The sequence below is a fragment of the Fistularia commersonii genome, chromosome 27 (assembly GCF_037954325.1).
Source record: "Fistularia commersonii isolate RoL2024-O1a breed Wild chromosome 27, RoL_Fcom_v1.0, whole genome shotgun sequence".
Classification (NCBI taxonomy): Eukaryota; Metazoa; Chordata; class Actinopteri; order Syngnathiformes; family Fistulariidae; genus Fistularia; species Fistularia commersonii.
The window spans coordinates 2,719,639-2,737,111 of record NC_141310.1 but is presented as its reverse complement, the minus strand read 5'-3'; the positions used below and the strand labels follow the sequence as shown (position 1 = coordinate 2,737,111).

Here is a 17,473-nt window from a genome sequence, read left to right as displayed (position 1 = left end):
TATGGATTATTTTAAATTATTTCCATGGTATATCAATATATGGCAAAGGTTATATTTTAAATATAAAGAAAAAATACAAGTCTCAAAAGAAACGAAAAATTCTTAAAGAAGATTACTGTCAAAGATTACTAACTGTTGTGATAGTAGTGTAAAGTTAAGATCATGCTAATCAGAATCATAATAATATCAATAACCATCATGACAAAAATCGTAATCAATTTGAATTGATATTTGCAATGACAGCTGAGACAGACTCCAGTATCCCAAGCGACCCTGAGTGTGGGAAAAGCGACAGAAGATGGAATAATGGATGTAATTATTATCATCATGATTGTTGTAAAATTCAGATGCAACACTTACTCTTATAAACTGGATGTTTACATAGAGGAACATGTAGGTTGGATCGTGGAGATTCCCAGATCCCCGCTGCCTGTGTGGGTGGCCTGGAGGTCCGGTTCTGTGACTTTTTCGATTTTTGGGTCAACACAAGGAAAAAGCTGCAAGACCGTTATGGTGCGCATTTGTGTTGGGATGCCCGTTGTTTTTGTAACACACGTAACACAAGTAAACGCACCATTCGGGGTCTCCAGCCTCCTGGCCGAGCCGAGTCGCAGTAACACAACGTGGCCACAAGATGGCGCTATTCCCCACTCACCGGAAAACAGCCCGCCGAGATGCGATTCGGCGCTAAACTTTTACTTGAATTGAGACCTGTAGCGTTTTCTTCGCATTTAACTCGTAAATAAGACGGCGGGGTTTGTTTATGTTTTGATTCTAGGGGGGCGGAGGTGGAAGGGTGTGGGTGGTAGTGGTGGTGTTGGGGGTGTGTAAGCGACCCCCGCCGCTGCGCCGCTGCGCCGCTGCACCGCGCCTCAGTGCCAGGCTGCGTAGCGCGTCAGCCCGAAAGGTTGCGGCAGAGACTCAGCGGCGGGAGGCGCACCGGCCACCGGCATGCAGGCGAACGACGGAGCGGACATGACCGAGGAAACCGAGCGGATGATCGACAAAAGCGCCTGCAGGAAAGCCGCCGGCGACTGCTCCTCCGGCGACGGCGGGGAGATGCGAGCCGTGCTCCTGGCGGCTTTCGGGGGTCTCAACAAACTCCGCGTCGCCAGGAAGACCGTGCCCGAACCCGGGGACGGCCAGGTCAAGATCCGCGTCAAAGCGTGGTAAATACGAGAGCCACTGCGTGGCCGTGTGTGTGTGTGTGTATGTGTGTGTGTGTGTGTGTGTGTGTCTATGTGTTTGTGCGTGCGTGTACGAACGCGTGCACACACACACACCCTGACCGTTATGTGCTCCCACTTGTGACGGCACATTCGCGCACCGGAACATCTGACAACTGTTGCTCCCCGGCGTGGACGGTCCACGCAGGGTCTGACGCCACATCGGTCTCGCTGAGCGTGTGGAACCCTATTGTTAATTTTTTTATTATCATTATTTTTTCAATTCATTATCTATACCGCTTATCCTGCACTTGGGATGCTGTCGCCTAAATATCATTATTATTATTATGATTATTATTATTACTATCATCGTCATCATCATCGTCATCCTTCATTCATTCAGTATTTATACTGCTTATCCACCTCTCAGGCATATGGGTTGCTGGAGCCTAAATTTTACAATAATTACTATTACTCTTACTGTCGTCATCATCATAATCTTCATTATGAATATAATCATAATTGTCATCATCATATCGTTATTGTTACTATTATTATTTTACATCCACCCATCCGTTATTTATTGCTTATCCGCCACTCAGATTGCAGGAACCAAATTAGTATTCTTCTTATTATTATTATTATAATTTTTAGTAGTAATAGTAGTAGTCGTAGTAGAAGTAGTAGTATAATGTCTTTCGTCATCATCATAATATCCATCATTATTATTATCATCATTATTGTCATCATCATTAAGTTGGATGAGAGGTGAGTCATCTTCGAGGTGAGTAGTCTTAAAGAGAAGAAACTTAAGTCCGGTTGCTATGAAAAGATTTTCAACCGCAATTAATCAGGAAGTGGATGACTAAGAACCTCTATGGACCTTATCATCATCACCACCATCATTATTGTTATTCTAGCTATTATGATTACTTTTGTTGTTGTTATTGTTATTATCCATCCATCCATCTATCCATCCACTCAGGCTTACAGGTTGCTAAAGCTAAATTATTGTTATCATTATTCATCCATTGTCTACCGCTTTTCCCACTCGGGGTCGCGGGCGATGCTGGAACTGGACAGAGAGACAACCACTCATTCTTATTCCCCCCTCCTAAGCAATTTTTCCCAGTTTTTCCAATTAACCTGCTGCATGTTTTTGGATTGTGGGAGGAAAACAGGAAACCTGGAGGAAACCCACCCAGACACAAGGGAACATGCAAACTCCACACAGAAAAGTATCAAACCTCAGTCTACGCTGTGAGGCCAAAACGCTAACCACTGCTTCACCATGCTGCCCTATTATCATAATCATCTTTGCCAGTATTATTATTATAATTATAAAAATAATAATAATTATGATTATTATCAGTATTATTATTACAGGCTCCAGCATCCCTGAGTGCAGGATAAGCGGTAGAAGACGGATGGATGGATTATTATTATTATTAAAATTATTATTATCATTGTTATTATTATCTATCTAAGTAATAGCAAAGGGTCGTCTGAAATACAGAAGATGTGGGGGGGTCTCAGGTTTCTAAACAGTTACTTTAAGCGCTGTCAGCAGCAGATCCATGTCTGCAAAAATGAATGCATTCTCTTGCAGCGGCTTGAATTTCCTGGATTTGATGGTGCGTCAGGGGACCATCGACAGCCCCCCCAAGCCTCCCCTTGTCCCCGGCTTTGAATGCTGTGGGATAGTGGAGTCGCTGGGAGAGAACACAAAGGGATTGGAGGTTAGATGACAGCGTGGATGCACTAAACCGGAGAATGCACACACTCTACAAGAATCATCATGACAATCAACCGAGTCAAATGATTGCCCTTTGAGCTTCTAATCCAGCAGAGCCTTCCGTGTTTGCACAGATTGGTGACAGAGTCATGGCTTTTGTCAACTACAATGCCTGGGCGGAGGTTGTCTGCGCACGGGAGGAGCTTGTCTACAAGATGCCCGAAGAGATGACTTTCCCGGAGGCTGCGGCGTTTTCCCTCAACTTCGTTGCCGCCTACATGATGCTCTTCGAGGTGGCCAACCTCCGGGAGGGGATGTCGGTGCTGGTCCACTCGGCCGGAGGGGGCGTGGTAAGCCTGTCACTCTCGTAGCCATTTCGTTGTCACAGAGCAAACCCTGCCATTAATCCGGGATTAGTGGAACCGCATCCATCGATCCACCAATTTCACACTTATTTGTAGTCTGGTAAAACATTCATTAATTCCCTATCTTTACTGCTTATCCTGCACTCAGGGTTGCAGTGGTGCTGAAGGCTATCCCATCTGAGCAATATATATATATATATATATATATATATATATATATATATATATATATGAGCAATTTGGTGGTCTGCCATGAACCCACTGTATGTTTTTTCGGCCTGGGGGTAAACCGGAGAACCCACGCAAACACAGGGAGAACATGGAGACTCCGAACAGAAAGGAAATATTTGATTAGATGGCAATAAATAGCTCATCCTATGTCACTGCTGTCAGGAAAATAACATGAAGCCACCAGTTAGTGTTGTTTGTTTCTTTATTTTATTTTCTTTCCTCGCCACATATTAACTTGTTTTATCTGGGGCCGTTCTCAGGGTCAAGCCGTCGCTCAGCTCTGCTCCACTCTGCCAAACGTCACGGTTTTCGGAACGGCCTCGAGTTTCAAGCACACGGCCGTACGAGACTCGGTGACGCACCTCTTCGACAGGAATGTCGATTACGTGCAAGAAATCAAAAAGTAAGTTTGTATTCACCAAGCAGGTTGGCGACGTAAAGAAATATATTCTTGCCCTGCGGCAGATGAAATATTCTTTCATATTCGCTTTTGGTTTAACGCTTTCTGTCCGTGTATCAACAGTGGTTCGCGGATTAATGTGCCTTTTTCATCTCTCCGGTCCGCACATTCCTGGCGGGATCAAGACCAAAGCGAGATTAAATTGGTCTCTTTTGCAAAAAAAAAAAAAAAAAAAAATGGGAATCACAAGACCACCAAGCAGTTTAGCCGTGCAGGTGTCCAGTATTAATCCTGACACATAATATGATATAAAACGTGTTACCGGCGTGGAAAAACACCAAAACATCTACACACAACAGTAAAAGCATGGGTCGTGTCCTGCAACTTCACAAAGTACGATTCTGAGATTAGGCCAAATCTGAAGCAGGGTTTTACAGTTTTACCGCCATGCCCACAATCTCAAGCAAGTAAAACCCGAGTGATGTGCGGGTTGGAAACGAACCATCCAATACTGAGTCATTTCACTGACTCACGAGTCATGATTCCTCGTCTCTATTAACCTGTTCACTAATCCATTCCCTGCCACTGCTAGCAAGCCAACTGCAAATAAGGGACTAGACAGCATGTTAATATTGTGCGACTGCTATTCTAGCTGCATTTGTATAAATATATCGAGTTAATCACTGTTTTAGGGAAGAGCAGCAGTTCTGGTTGTTTGTTTCAGCGACTCACCAAACGAATCACTCCGTAGCTCAGAGTAGCCATCCCCGCTCGCGTAAAGAACGACTCACTCAGTGACTGAAAATTCCGATTCTGTTCGGCGAGTGACCCATATGAACTTGAGTCGATAAAAAGAATCGATTTTCCCATCACTAGGACACCCTGAAAATGCTCAAAGCTCCTCCAACGTTGTCAGTTCACGCATATCAACACGACCGTCCCTTTAATCGGAAGGTTGGCGGTTCGATTCCTCGTCTTCTCCTGTCTGCATGTCGGTGTCCTGGGTCAAGACAGTTGCTCTTGATGGTCCAGGCGACGCCTGCGAATGCAGTCTAGTGTTCTTTAAAACCACAAGGTGTGAGAGCACCATTTTTTGAGTTTAGACCATTTAATTATGCCAAACGTAGACCCTCTCGCCGGATGTGGATGTTTGCAGGATCTCCCCGGAAGGCGTGGACATCGCACTGGACTGTCTGTGTGGGGAAAACACGGGGAAAGCCCTCAGTCTGCTGAAACCTCTGGGAACTTACATCCTCTATGGTGAGTGCCTCGCAAGCTGCTTTTGAATAAACCCTTGCAAATTAACTACAGTCACGCTTCCTCTTACTTCAACTGGGAGACGCATATCAGCTGTCAAAGGGATAGTTGGGACATTGGGATGAGAAAACTCAAGGCTTTGCAGCACTTTCATGTAGCCATAGCCAGACAGCCTTATAAACCTTAGAATGATATCAATTATTTGATAAAATTGTGAAAAATACATTATGCAGGAAGAACGCTTTCTGTGTGGAGTCTTCATGTTCAGGTTCTGCATGGGATAGGCTCCAATGAATGAGTGAATGAATGAAAATGACCCTGAGATGCAGGTTATGGCAATAAAACAATCTTATTTTCAGGAGACCGATATGCAAATATCTTTCTTAAGATCAGATTTGTGATGTAACGAATCTTTCACGTTCATTAAAAACACAGCCACGGTTATTTCTTATTTCAGGAAGAAATATATATTCAATAATTGATCAAATTTTCTGTAAAGTGAGGTGTTTCTCACCCATTAAAACCACTAATACCATCCTTCATTTCAGCCCGGTGACTACGGTGCTTGATACAGTGATGTTTTCTCAATGAAGCTGGAAATAATATGTTTTCCATCACAGCCCCATTTCTAGTGTACAACATGTTGATTACTTTCATTCCTGTCATAGTTTAAAATTGATGTTGCAGAATTGCAGCGAGCTTAATGATTTGCGCCGCGTGAGGTGTGAAGGTATGCATGCTCTGAGCGCTCTTGTTGCCTATTACCGACTCCCGTCCAGCCATGTGCACAGATATCCTTTTATTTTTGTTTTTCCAGGCGCATCAAACATGGTAACTGGGGAGACAAAGAGTTTCTTCAGCTTTGCAAAATCCGTGAGTCAGAGATGCAGCTTGTCGTCGCAGACATTCAGAGGGAGCAGTGCCCGCTGCGCATTTCACGGCAAATAATGCTCAGACGATCGAGGCAGGCCGACTGCGTATTGATCCGCTTTTTTCCTCCTCCAGTGGTGGCAGGTGGAGAAGGTGAACCCTATTAAACTATACGAGGAGAACAAGGTCATCGCGGGGTTTTCGCTCCTCAACCTCCTCTTCAAGCAGGGCAAATTCGGCCTGGTGAAATCAGTCATGGACAAACTCCTGTGTCTCTATAACCAAAGGAAGATCAAGCCGGTCGTGGATTCCCTGTGGGCGCTGGAGGAGGTAAGAGTCCTCCGCCGGGCCAGGTGGTCAGCGCGAGACGGGATCTCGCCACCGAGATGCCGCGGACGGCCTCACAGCCCGGCAAGTAATGGCTGCTTCCGCCTGTCGTCTGACGTCGCTCCCCAGATGGAGGGTGGGCTGCCCATTGCTGACGGCCTTCATTGTCAACTCCGAACCGAGTGGCCGCACAATAACAGCCGCCGTGTTGCCGTGCAGCACAAACACACACATTTTGGGGTTTGGGTCTCTCGATCTTCCTTCACTTCACTAAATATACAAAAGCCGCGCAGCTAGAAAAAGCCGCGGCATCTATGAAGTACCAAAAGTGACAGTATTTTTGGAAAAAAATGTTTCTTTCCATTATCTCCCCTTATAAAGGTTTTTGTTCTCGGTGCATTTTACTGCTCGAGATTATTACGACTAGATAATGGCGAGGGTGTGCTTTGATTTTCAGGCAGTTCACTGATCCAAGATGGTATTCACATCATTATGGTCCCTTCAGAAAATAATAATAATAATACTAATACTACTAATAGTAATAGTAATAGTAATATGTATTGAATGAGATTGCATAAGTTTCCTGATCGTTTATCTCTCTTGTGAGTTCATGAAGGCAGTGAAGTCTGGCGTGGCTCAGCATCAGCCTGGGCAGAGGTCTGCATTATCCAGAACAAGATGTGCATGTGTGTGTGTGTGTCTGAGTGTGGTGTGTGTCAGGGCGGGTTGTTTCAGATGCAAGACAGCGTGAGCACTCCGCCCACAGTCAGAGAAAAAAACGCCTGGATAAAACAATTTAATCCATGGGAGTCTTTGCGTCGTGGCAGGAAGCTCAGGTCGCTCCCCGGTGCCGTCGCCCACGGAGGATCTCATTAGAGGGGAGGATGGCGTGGGATGTGGCGTCAGCGGCGCAGCCTGCCTCATTTGTTCATGTGCCTGGGAAAAGAATTCAAAGCCTGACAGGCTGACCATGGCAACCTTTTTATTTATCTTTTTTTTTTCCACATTGAAAACGTGGTGAATGCGCAACGGAGTAAAGGGAGGTCAGGAGGTGTAATTGAAGACAGCGAGAGAGAGAGAATCCATTACCTTTAGGATTCATCATTTTTGAACATTTTTCTCAATTAAATAATTCCCATGTACTGTGACTCATCGGTTTACCTGCCTTTAAAATGAACCCCCACGTCATTTCCCCTCATTTCTATCTTGCATAAAGCACCCCGAGCTTTTCTGACCCATTTCCCTGCTCGGCCCGAAGTGGGGCATTTCATTTTGCCGCTGAATGCACGTGACACGGGGGCTTGTGGACAAAGGGGCACATTCAGAGACACATTCCCTAATGAGAAACCCAAATAAGGCATCATTTTTATTCGGGGGTCCTGTGACCTTTTATGTAGTTGTTTAAAGAGTTCATAGCGTTAACTATCTGAATGAAATTTCCTCTGGGTTCTGCGTTTTCCTCCTACATTGCAAAAACATGAAGGAGGTTCATTGGAGAGAGATAATGGATGAATGAATGAATGATGTGGATTATCAATTTAAACATTCTGTTTTAGACTTTATGCGCAATTCAGTCAAGTTCTTGCTAGTGATTCTGGGCTGAACTGTTTTTTTCCTCTAACCTGTCATTGCCTTGTCATTTCTCCTCCATTCTGAAATTACTCTGGTGCCAAATTTGTCAGCTTTTACGTTCTAAGGACCGGGTTCATCTGTGTTTCTTCTTTGTGAAATCAACACCCAGCAGACATCAGGGTCAACCATCTCCACCAGCCAGCTCTTGTACTTGTATCAGATCATGTCCAGATCAAATCCATATTCCACATTAATCTGTGATCATACTTGATCTAGTTGTATTTAGTTGAATGCTGGGCATTCATGGCCGGTCATTTGATTGAGATCACTGATGGCAGCTGATGCTGTAGTTTTGTCTACTAGAGAATATCCAACTTCTTCCACGTCTGTCATTATCTCCCCCGCGACATCGATAGGCAACTCAAATCGACATCAGACCACAATGCGAATAAAGATGGGACATTTTTTTGTCCCTCGACCGTGACGAATAAAGAAAAATACCTTCCGCTTTCATCAAATTGGGCTTTTCTGCAGGGACGTCAGTGTGTTTTCTGATTATCACAACTGAGGCTGATGTAGACGTGATGTTTTGCCATCAGGTTAAAGAAGCCATGCAGAGGATCCACGACAGAGGCAATATAGGAAAACTCATTCTGGACGTTGAGAAGTCTCCCACCCCTCTGGTAACAACCATCTTCGACTTTTATTCAACTGACCGTTAACATCGATGTGAATAGAAATGCTAAGCAGATGAAGATGTGCTAATGCATAATGAAAGATGAAATGTAGGAAACTTACGCAGAACCTTTATACCATTAAATCTTACATGAAATAAATGAGAAATATAGATTTAGAAAAAGCATATGGCAGGGTGCAGCGAGTCCGTGTGCGGCGGAGAAGCACAGACTGTTCAGGACATGCATGAGACAGCGGCGAGGTGTGACATAGGTGTGAGAGAGAAGTTCAAGGCGGAGGTGGGAGTGCATCAGGGATCACCTCTGAGCCCCTTCTTGTTCGCCACGGTCGAACGGACAGGCTAACAAGAGAGGCTAGACAGGAGTCTCCACAGACTATCATGTTTTCAGATGACATTGTGATCTGTAGTGGGAGCAGGTGGAGGACAAACTCGAGAGGCGGAGGTGCCGTGAAAAGGAGAGGAATGAAGGTTAGCAAGACAGAATACGTGTGTGAATTTGAGAGATCAGAGTGGAACGGTGAGGTTATACAGGGAGCGGTGATAAAGATGGTTGAGGATTTGAAGTACTTGGGGTCAACTGTCCGGAGCAATGGAGAGCGTGGAGATGAGCTGAAGAAACAGGTTCGAGCAGGTTGGAATGGGTAGAGAAAAATGTCAGAAGCAGAGGTGAAAGCAGCCATGTTTGGTTTAGAGGAGGGGTGGGCAAACTTTTTGTCTCAGGGGCTGCATTGACTTTTAAAGATTTAACAGACGGGGCAGTTCAGCACAAAATACGATACATATAAAAAAAAAGATACATAAAAAAAAACACATTTGTTAACTGTATATACCAGACTCGTCTGATATTTGCTTTTAAAATAAATCCAGCTTGATTTTGAAGGCTCTGACGTTTGCTAGCATTTCATGCACAAACCGTTTTTTCCCTTTTAGCTTCACGTCCAGCTCGTTCATGTGTGTCAGAATGTCCACAGTAAAGGCTAAATCACAAAGCCAATCTGTGTCATTCAGCTCAGAAAAATCCCCAAGTGTTCTCAAGTAGCTCCAAAAATGAAATAATCTCCTGTTTGAGCTCCCACTTTCATTGATCCAATCATTCACATCAAGTATGAATCCTGTACCGATCTTTGGCGGGCCGGACGTGGCCCGCGAGCCGTAGTTTGCCCACCCCTGGTTTAGAGACACTGAGGAGAAGACAGGAGGCAGCAGAGATGAAGATGATGAGGTTCTCCTTGATGGAAAGGATCATGAATTTGTCATTTATAGGAACAGCACATGTTAGAAGTCAGACTGAGATGGTTCGGACATGGACAGTAAAGATCTGGGTAGAAGGATGCTGAGGTTGGAACTGGTAGGCAGGAGGACCAGTGAGGAGATTTATGGATAGGGGGGGGAAAGAGGACATGAAGTTAGAGGATGCAGAGGTTAGATGGGGGCAGATGATTGGCTGTGACGACCCCTGAAGGGAACAACCCTAAGGAAAGGATGAAATAAATGAGAACTTGTATTAATATATCTTATTACCCTAAGTGACCGATACAAGTTTAAAACTTAAAAGTTCAAGCATGCATTAAGTTGCAGTGTCAGAGGGGCGGAGCGGGCATTGCAGCAGCCGTTTCCATGCCGACCCCGTCATCAGACTGAGAAACTTGTGGAGTGATCGTATAAAGAAAGACTTTCCAATGATGTTTGTATTGAACATCAGGTCACAGTACTGGTGCCGTGTGATTGTGTGTGTGTGTGTGTGTGTGTGTGTGTGTGAGAACATCAGTCCACTACTACTGATCGATCTATGATCATTGACCATTTTGACCGCCAGATGGCCAGCGACAGCACGGAGACCAGTGAGGCAGGGGAGGAGGAAGAGGAGCCCGAGGGAGACAATGACAGCAAAGAGCGAATGCCTTTCATTCATTAAGTCCACTGAGAAAGTGAAGGCCTCATGCGGATCCACTGCAAACCACCGGAGTGACTCACAACCGTTGTGCAGTATGTGTGTGTGTGTGTGTGTGCGTGCGTATGTGTGTGTGCGTGTGCTACATGCATGTAGATACAGTACTGCATCTTATCGGTTGCCCGCTGTTTCTGTCCCGAGTGTTCGGGTGCGCATTTGTGTAGATGAAGCACTGGTATGCTCACTGACTGCCGGGGCATTTGTGTCAGCTTTACACTTCACTGTATTTGCCACGGGCACGCACGCGGGCATGGAATTTATGGTGCACTCATTAGATTTAAAAAAAGATTATTTGATAAAGTTATTCAATCAAACGGTCATATATAGCCGTGTTCATTTACACACTTCTCACCAAAATACTCCTTATCCTCAATGAGGCGTTCAAAGACAATGGGGAAATCAGAGCACTGAGGCAAGGTGGCGCCACAGTCTGTATGTAGATATTTGTATCACATTTAGCATTTGTGGGAGGGTCGGGGGTTCATATTTTCACGGGGGTCACCAGTGCCTTTGAGCAGTCAACGTTGTACGAGTGCGGAGTGTTTACTTTAAGCGTGAAGTACGGTGTAAAAGCAACAATGCAATGATTTAAAAGAAAACAAAACACCTTTCTCGAAAGATTGACGAGGACAATTGATTTTATTTATCGAGCGAGTTACTGGATTCAAGTGAAAAAAATAATCATAATAATTTTTGCTTCCTGGCCTTGAAATAACCGTGTGATACCGATCAGTGTTGCACTTCCTTTCAGGTAAACGTTGAAACATTAATTACACAGATATAACAGAGCTGAATTTGAGTTTAGGATGTTGTTGCCATGGTTATTTGGATCAACCTTTGTGGACATTTGCCCGTCTTACCAAAGTTTTTATTTTATTTTATTTACTGGTGCCTCTAAACTAAAGTGCCATAAAAGTCCAGGGTGAATTATTATTATTATTATTTTATAGAAACAAAGAAGAGTTCTTGTGTGAAAGCTGTTTTAACTTTGAGCTAAAACATGACGCGGTGTGTGGGTCAGGGCGGCATTCCTTCTAGGTCAACCCGGGAGACCGGCAGCCGACACAGAACGCACATACACACACACAAACACACACATGCACACACACACACACACACACACACACACACACACACACACACACCCTTAAGATTCCTCCGCGTTACGATTCACATTTGTGTAATAAGCTATGAACGTATTCACCTGGAATAAATTGAATTGCTGTTAGCTGCCAGTATATACAGTTTATTCTTCTATGCCACAGTGGCCACTTTCTTGAATTAATAGTCCAACAAATGCGAAATGAAGTATTTTTCAGCTGCAACACAAGACTGCGTTGTCATCGTGCCATTTTAGGATATTTTAAAAGTAACGGCGTTCACCACCTGCTTCCAGATCTAATGATATATAGTGTTAATGGCTATAGTGAGGTCGATTTCAATTTATTTTTAATTAACATCTCAACATTGTTATCAGATGAGCTTATTGATGTGTAGACGCTGACAAAAAAAAAAAATGCATTTTTAATGTTGCTTACGGTTCTGTGTTTGTGAGAGAGAGGTGGAGAGAGAAAGGAAGAGGCATGTTTCTGTGTTGCTGATGTGTTTGTGTGATTCCTATCGCTGGGTAGAAAAGAAACACAGCGAGAGCGTTGAGCTTAGGCTTACCTGCTGTTGTATCTTTGGTTGTCTTTTACTCCGCACTTTCTGTTTACTTGAATAAATGTATTTGCAGAGAATTATGTGGGGACTTTTGTGTTTCCTTATTTATTGCACCAAAAACTGTAACACGGGGTCGCCCAGTGGTTGGTCCCTCCTCACAGCAAGGAGGTCCCTGGTTCAGTTCTGGGGTCTTTCTGTGTGGTCTCCATTTTTCTCCAGGTTCCTCCCACAGTCCAAAAACATGCAGGAGGTTCCTTGGAGACCCTAAATTGCGTAGACATGAGAGCGAGAGCGTGAACGATTGCATGTCTCTATATAATGTGAGTACAGGAGTGAATGGAAGAATGCCTTTATATTACATATCAATGGGTGATTGAATGTTATTGTTCTATATGACGTGTGAATGAGTGGATGTACGTCTCTATATGTGTCCCTGTGATCGGCAGGTGACAGCTTGGATAGGCTCCACTCCCCGCCCACAACCCTGACTGTAAGATATGTTTTATTGATTTGGAATACCATTTTTAAATCCATTGTCCTTGTTCTGTTCAGGAATATCTTCGCACCCCTAAGCGGCACCATGTGGCGCTCTCGCGTCACTTACACTCTGTGACCCACCATGTGGGGTTCCGGATTTCGTTGTGATTTGAGCTTTTATTTGAACGTGGTTGAAAAAGGGGGGAAATAACATATTGCAGAGACTGTCTGTTTTTTTAGGATACAAAAAGAACGCCCAAATTCCACCGATATGTTGGCGTCAAGATGTCCTGTCCTCACACTTGGAAAGTTCCAGCCTTCCTCTGTGTTGTTTCCTCTCTGATAATGAAGATCAATATGAGGTGATCAATCCTCTGGCTTGCGTTTCACTCCCTCAACCTTTTTTTTTCGCTTTGCAGTACAATAAATAAAACCGTCCCGGAGTCTGCCTCCTGTTCTCCTGTCCCGATGCGACCGAGAAACGGACACGGCAGGCCTTTTTCAGATATTCCTCAAAGAAGCCGATTTGCTATGATACTCTCATAGTTGGCTTAGATGGCTGGGGTATCCAGACGGGTGGCACAGGCCAAGTGGCTAAGAATCCATAGCGAATCTAAATGGCAGGCGATGTCATATTGAGGCAGAGATTAAAAAAATTAAAATCAGAAAGAGCCATGTTCTGCTAGAGCGATAGTTCTGCTCTTAAAAGACACAATCGGACTTTTCTTCTCGATCCTCCATTGAATCCCTCGGTCGACAAAAAACTACACCTCCACCTCAGTCATGATGTTGGTATTTTGGTCCTGTCAGCATCACTTGCCTGGGGTTTCCAAGGTGCTGTTTATGCTGCGTTGGGTTCCTCATCCAGCCCCAGTCCTGCAGCAGGCTCGGGTATTCTGCGGAACATCACCCCGAAAAGCTGTACACTTCAGGGATCTGGGTTTTAATGGAACACACGCCCGCTGTCGAGGGGGCCACGGTTCGCTCGGCGCCTTCAGCACCAACTTAAAGCCTGCAGACGGCAGCAGGATCCTGCGTGACTTCCTTGTGTGAGAAGCGGCTGCATGTAAACACGGGGAGTGTAAAAAAAGAAAACATAATTTAACTTGTATCGGAGTGGCCTCGCTGGGTTTGAGCTGATATGCCTTGGCTCCCTCCTCCCACCTGTAATCAACAGCTTACTCTAAAAATAACTCGTGCCTGCACTAAGCTGGGAGTCTGTACTTCCTTTGGTCTAATAGCAGCTTTATTTTTAAAGATTATGCAACTGGAAGTCTGTCTGACGGATATATTCGAAACATAGACACACACTCACGCGCGCGGGCGATCGACTGCAAACTTTTTGCCGTTTTATTTTTCAGTCCCTCGCCATTTATGGAGAGCAACATGAAAAGATTGCTGCATAATGCAACATCCCTGCAACAAGTCCTCCCTTCATGAGCATCCCGATGTTCTGTTTAGTTTAAGAGAGGAGCTGGCTCGCTGAAATGGTCATTTCCTCCGTGGGTCGCTGGTAGTACCAATGAAGTTTACTAGGATGTCCTGGCAGGTGTTCCTCACATCCAGTCCTTCTAATTTAAGTGAATCGAGGGTCGACAAAATATTTTTCCGAGTTGACAAACAAGCCCGACTTGTCGAGCACGGACTTTGCATGTCCAAATAGGACACCGGGCACGGAGGGGGACGGAGAACCACGGGACGCTCTGTAACGGCGAAGCAGTCAATGAATTTCCAGGCTGTTTGTGAAATGAAAGGGGATACTGCTTAGTGCACTTTCGCCCAAGTAAATATTTATCAAAAGCCAGACACAAGGAAATCATTATTTGCCACTCCACCCTAATATCTCCCTCACCTCCTCCTGATGTTTGGAAAAGAACACAACTTGAGCCAATGCAGTGACAGAACCCAGAAAGGCACACAGAGGTCTAGTATATATTGGGCTGCCCGCAGTGTTTTTGATTCCTTTCACAGCAAGCACAAGGTGTGCTACTGTGCGCCGTCCCGTCCCGAAGGATCTGCCGGCCTCGATCATGGCGCGCCTGGCCCTCCCCGTCTTCGTCGTCCTCTGCTTCTCCCTGCTGCACTCCGCCTCCGGCCGCCCGCCTCGCATCAGGAAGGCCGCGTCGCCTCGCGCATCCGGTAACTTTGCACGCGGCTCGGAGAGAGAGAAGGCCGGTCCGCCGGCGTTTATCTGACCTTGTTTTTCTCGCTTCTCTGCCGAGACGCAGATGAGGATGATGTGAAGTCCCAGCTGGAGAGACTGTGGCAGGAGGTGAACTCTCTGAAAGAGATGCAGGCATTGCAGACAGGTACCGAGGACAAATCCGAGCGGAAAGTCAAATTACGCGGGGGAGGCGATGGACATCCAGATTATATCAATAAACCGATGTCACTGTAAAGAGCTTTCAGTCACATGGAAAGTGATATTGTGCCGTTGTGAAAGTGTGTGTGTGTGTGTGTGTGGGGGGGGGGTGACACTTTTCTCTTATTATTACTTATTGATTTGAACACTGCTGTCTTGCAGGGCTCTGTTGTGTAACAGGGCAATGAACTTTTTAGGAGTGCTCAGTCACCAGCAGGGTGCAGCAGCACCCATATGATCCCTTCAGCTGTTGATGCTTTGCTCAACACACACAATGTTTATAGCGGTCCTGAGGGTTGGGTTGCCCGACTTGAATGTTTTATATACACATATATAAATATCCAGTAAAGGATTTAATCCGGTCATCACAAAAGGTGCTCTCTGTGTTTTTTTAGTGTGTCTCCGTGGCATCAAAGCTCACAGAAAGTGTTACCTGACCATAGAGGAACCCAAACATTACCATGAGGCCAATGAGGACTGCATCGCGCAGGGCGGAACTCTCGCGACACCTCGGGACCTGACGGAGAACAGCGAGCTGCGAGATTACGCCAAGAGGAGCGCCCCGGGTGCCAAGGACTTCTGGATCGGCGTGGCGGACATCGTAAAAGAGGGTCAGTACGTCGACGTGAACAGCCAACCCGTCACTTACTTCAACTGGGACCGCTCCAGGAAGCAGCCCACGGGGACCAAGAGGGAGAGCTGCGTGGCTCTGTCCGTGGGCGCGCAAGGCAAGTGGCACGACGAGGTGTGCCGCAGCTTGAAAAAGTACATTTGTGAATATGTCATTCCTTAAAAGTCTGGCAGTTTTGACAGGCCGCCTGTGCAGCTCGGTGAAGAATAAACGTGTTGCCGAATCTGTGTGGGTTCTCTCTTGGAATTGAAATTGTCCTCGGATGCAACCTGTGCCAGCCTACATCCGGTTACGCATTCATCACCCGGGCGAAATAGCCAAATTTTGTTGCCGATCATAAATTCAAATAGCCACGCACCAAAAAAAAAAACATAATTATAAATAAAAAACTAAAATAAAATTGCAGAACTAAAGGATGCTTGAGGTAATTAACAAATTCTGCTGTACCATCGTTTGTCCAGAAGAGGGCGCCCGAAGCTCATTGTTGGCAACATGTTTTTCTAAAAACAAGCTTTTTTTTGACTAGCGAGCAGTTGAGTCCAGGTGATAAAATAACCAGCAATTCACATTGTGGATAATATTTTTAACTCCAATGACGCAATTTCAGCTCCGACAGGTTTTTTTTTCTTTATTGTTTCCTCTTTTTTATTTCAATTAAAGTCAAATAGCTTCCCGGTGACCAGTGGTCCCAACAAAATATTGCATTTAAGGACTCGTTTACTTGCTCACCTCAGACCAGGTGAGCCAGCCAGATATTTTTGGGCTAATAATAATGTTATCTGACTCCAAATGACATTACGGTAGAGGCACTGGAATTAGGCAAGGATGACTGTATAGTATTTCTCCACATACCCAGTACACGGGAAACGGGTAGTAAGTCATTTGCATTATTTTCATTTTATAAAAGTGGGATTTTTTTTTTAACCGAAGACTATTCATCCATTTTCATAAGTGACACAAATACGGCCTTTACTTGCTCAGCTTTCCCCTCCGAAGGCCCCTGATTTGCAGTGTTCCCTGCCGCACAGGTGCTATTGCAGAACTGAGCAACGACTCCATGCTAAAGCTGGTTTTATGTTTTGGCCCCCCCATCCCACCCCACCTCTCCCCAAATCACATCGTGTTTAGACTCTGATTCATCAAAGAAGTATTCAGTCTTGAGTCTTGATTCCACCTGAATTAGCCAGGAATGTGGGAGAAAATCCAGACTGTCTAAAATAAGCCTAAAACAAACCCGCAGAGAACATGGAAACCTGCAGGAGGGGACTGTTGTAAAGGCCCCGCGTTTCATGCTTAGCGGTTTGTTTGCTTGAGAGCGTTGCTGTAATCATCTGCTGCGGAGTTTGAAATAAGAAATAAAAGCTCATCATTATTAAAAACAGTGGAGTGGCAAGCACTTCCCACCCTTGATTGAAAAACGGAGAAGAGATGAGCTCAAGGGCCGGAGAGGCCACGCTGCCTTTTTTTTTTTTTTAAGAGTCCATCTAACTGTTTAAACATCGAACTGTTTTAATGTAACCAGGGACGATGAATGTATGACATTTCCTTGGGGGCTTGGATGGCCTGTGCAGTATTTCAAGCCTTAGTCCTTTGGAAAATATGTCAACCTGTGGGTTTGGCAAACACTTGGTAGGATAGGTGTGTTCATTCAAGCGTGATATCAACGATCTGAAATATCGTGATCGTTCCAAACCCCGCTAAAAACAAATGATCATAATAATAATGATGATGATGATGATAATAATAATAATGAAAGGGAGGCTCAGACCC

At 45.0% G+C, this 17,473-nt stretch overlaps 2 protein-coding genes across 2 annotated transcripts; both read left to right on the top strand.

Moving 5' to 3' along the window:
- Positions 1-820: 820 nt before the first annotated feature.
- On the top strand, positions 821-12,088 carry vat1l (vesicle amine transport 1-like). Its single transcript, XM_086175079.1, has 9 exons — positions 821-1,169; positions 2,776-2,905; positions 3,036-3,251; positions 3,758-3,900; positions 5,054-5,157; positions 5,972-6,027; positions 6,160-6,354; positions 8,523-8,606; positions 10,437-12,088. The coding sequence occupies exons 1-9, from the start codon at positions 952-954 to the stop codon at positions 10,533-10,535; spliced, it is 1,245 nt and encodes a 414-aa protein (XP_086031205.1). The 5' UTR covers positions 821-951; the 3' UTR covers positions 10,536-12,088.
- Positions 12,089-14,654: 2,566 nt separating this feature from the next.
- On the top strand, positions 14,655-15,926 carry clec3a (C-type lectin domain family 3, member A). The gene is made up of 3 exons (XM_086174655.1): positions 14,655-14,849; positions 14,939-15,019; positions 15,468-15,926. Exons 1-3 carry the CDS (start codon positions 14,741-14,743, stop codon positions 15,863-15,865), a joined length of 588 nt encoding a protein of 195 aa, XP_086030781.1. The 5' UTR covers positions 14,655-14,740; the 3' UTR covers positions 15,866-15,926.
- The last annotated feature ends 1,547 nt before the right edge of the window (positions 15,927-17,473 follow it).

What these genes read in the sequence shown, in the direction of transcription:
- vat1l (XM_086175079.1), top strand. Translation starts at nt 952, where the DNA reads ATGCAGGCGAACGACGGAGCGGACATGACCGAGGAAACCGAGCGGATG. An exon ending in AAGATCCGCGTCAAAGCGTG is followed by an intron (nt 1,170 to 2,775) that starts GTAAATACGAGA and finishes ATTCTCTTGCAG; the next exon opens with CGGCTTGAATTTCCTGGATT. An exon ending in AGAACACAAAGGGATTGGAG is followed by an intron (nt 2,906 to 3,035) that starts GTTAGATGACAG and finishes GTGTTTGCACAG; the next exon opens with ATTGGTGACAGAGTCATGGC.
- clec3a (XM_086174655.1), top strand. Translation starts at nt 14,741, where the DNA reads ATGGCGCGCCTGGCCCTCCCCGTCTTCGTCGTCCTCTGCTTCTCCCTG. An exon ending in CGCGTCGCCTCGCGCATCCG is followed by an intron (nt 14,850 to 14,938) that starts GTAACTTTGCAC and finishes GCCGAGACGCAG; the next exon opens with ATGAGGATGATGTGAAGTCC. An exon ending in GATGCAGGCATTGCAGACAG is followed by an intron (nt 15,020 to 15,467) that starts GTACCGAGGACA and finishes GTGTTTTTTTAG; the next exon opens with TGTGTCTCCGTGGCATCAAA.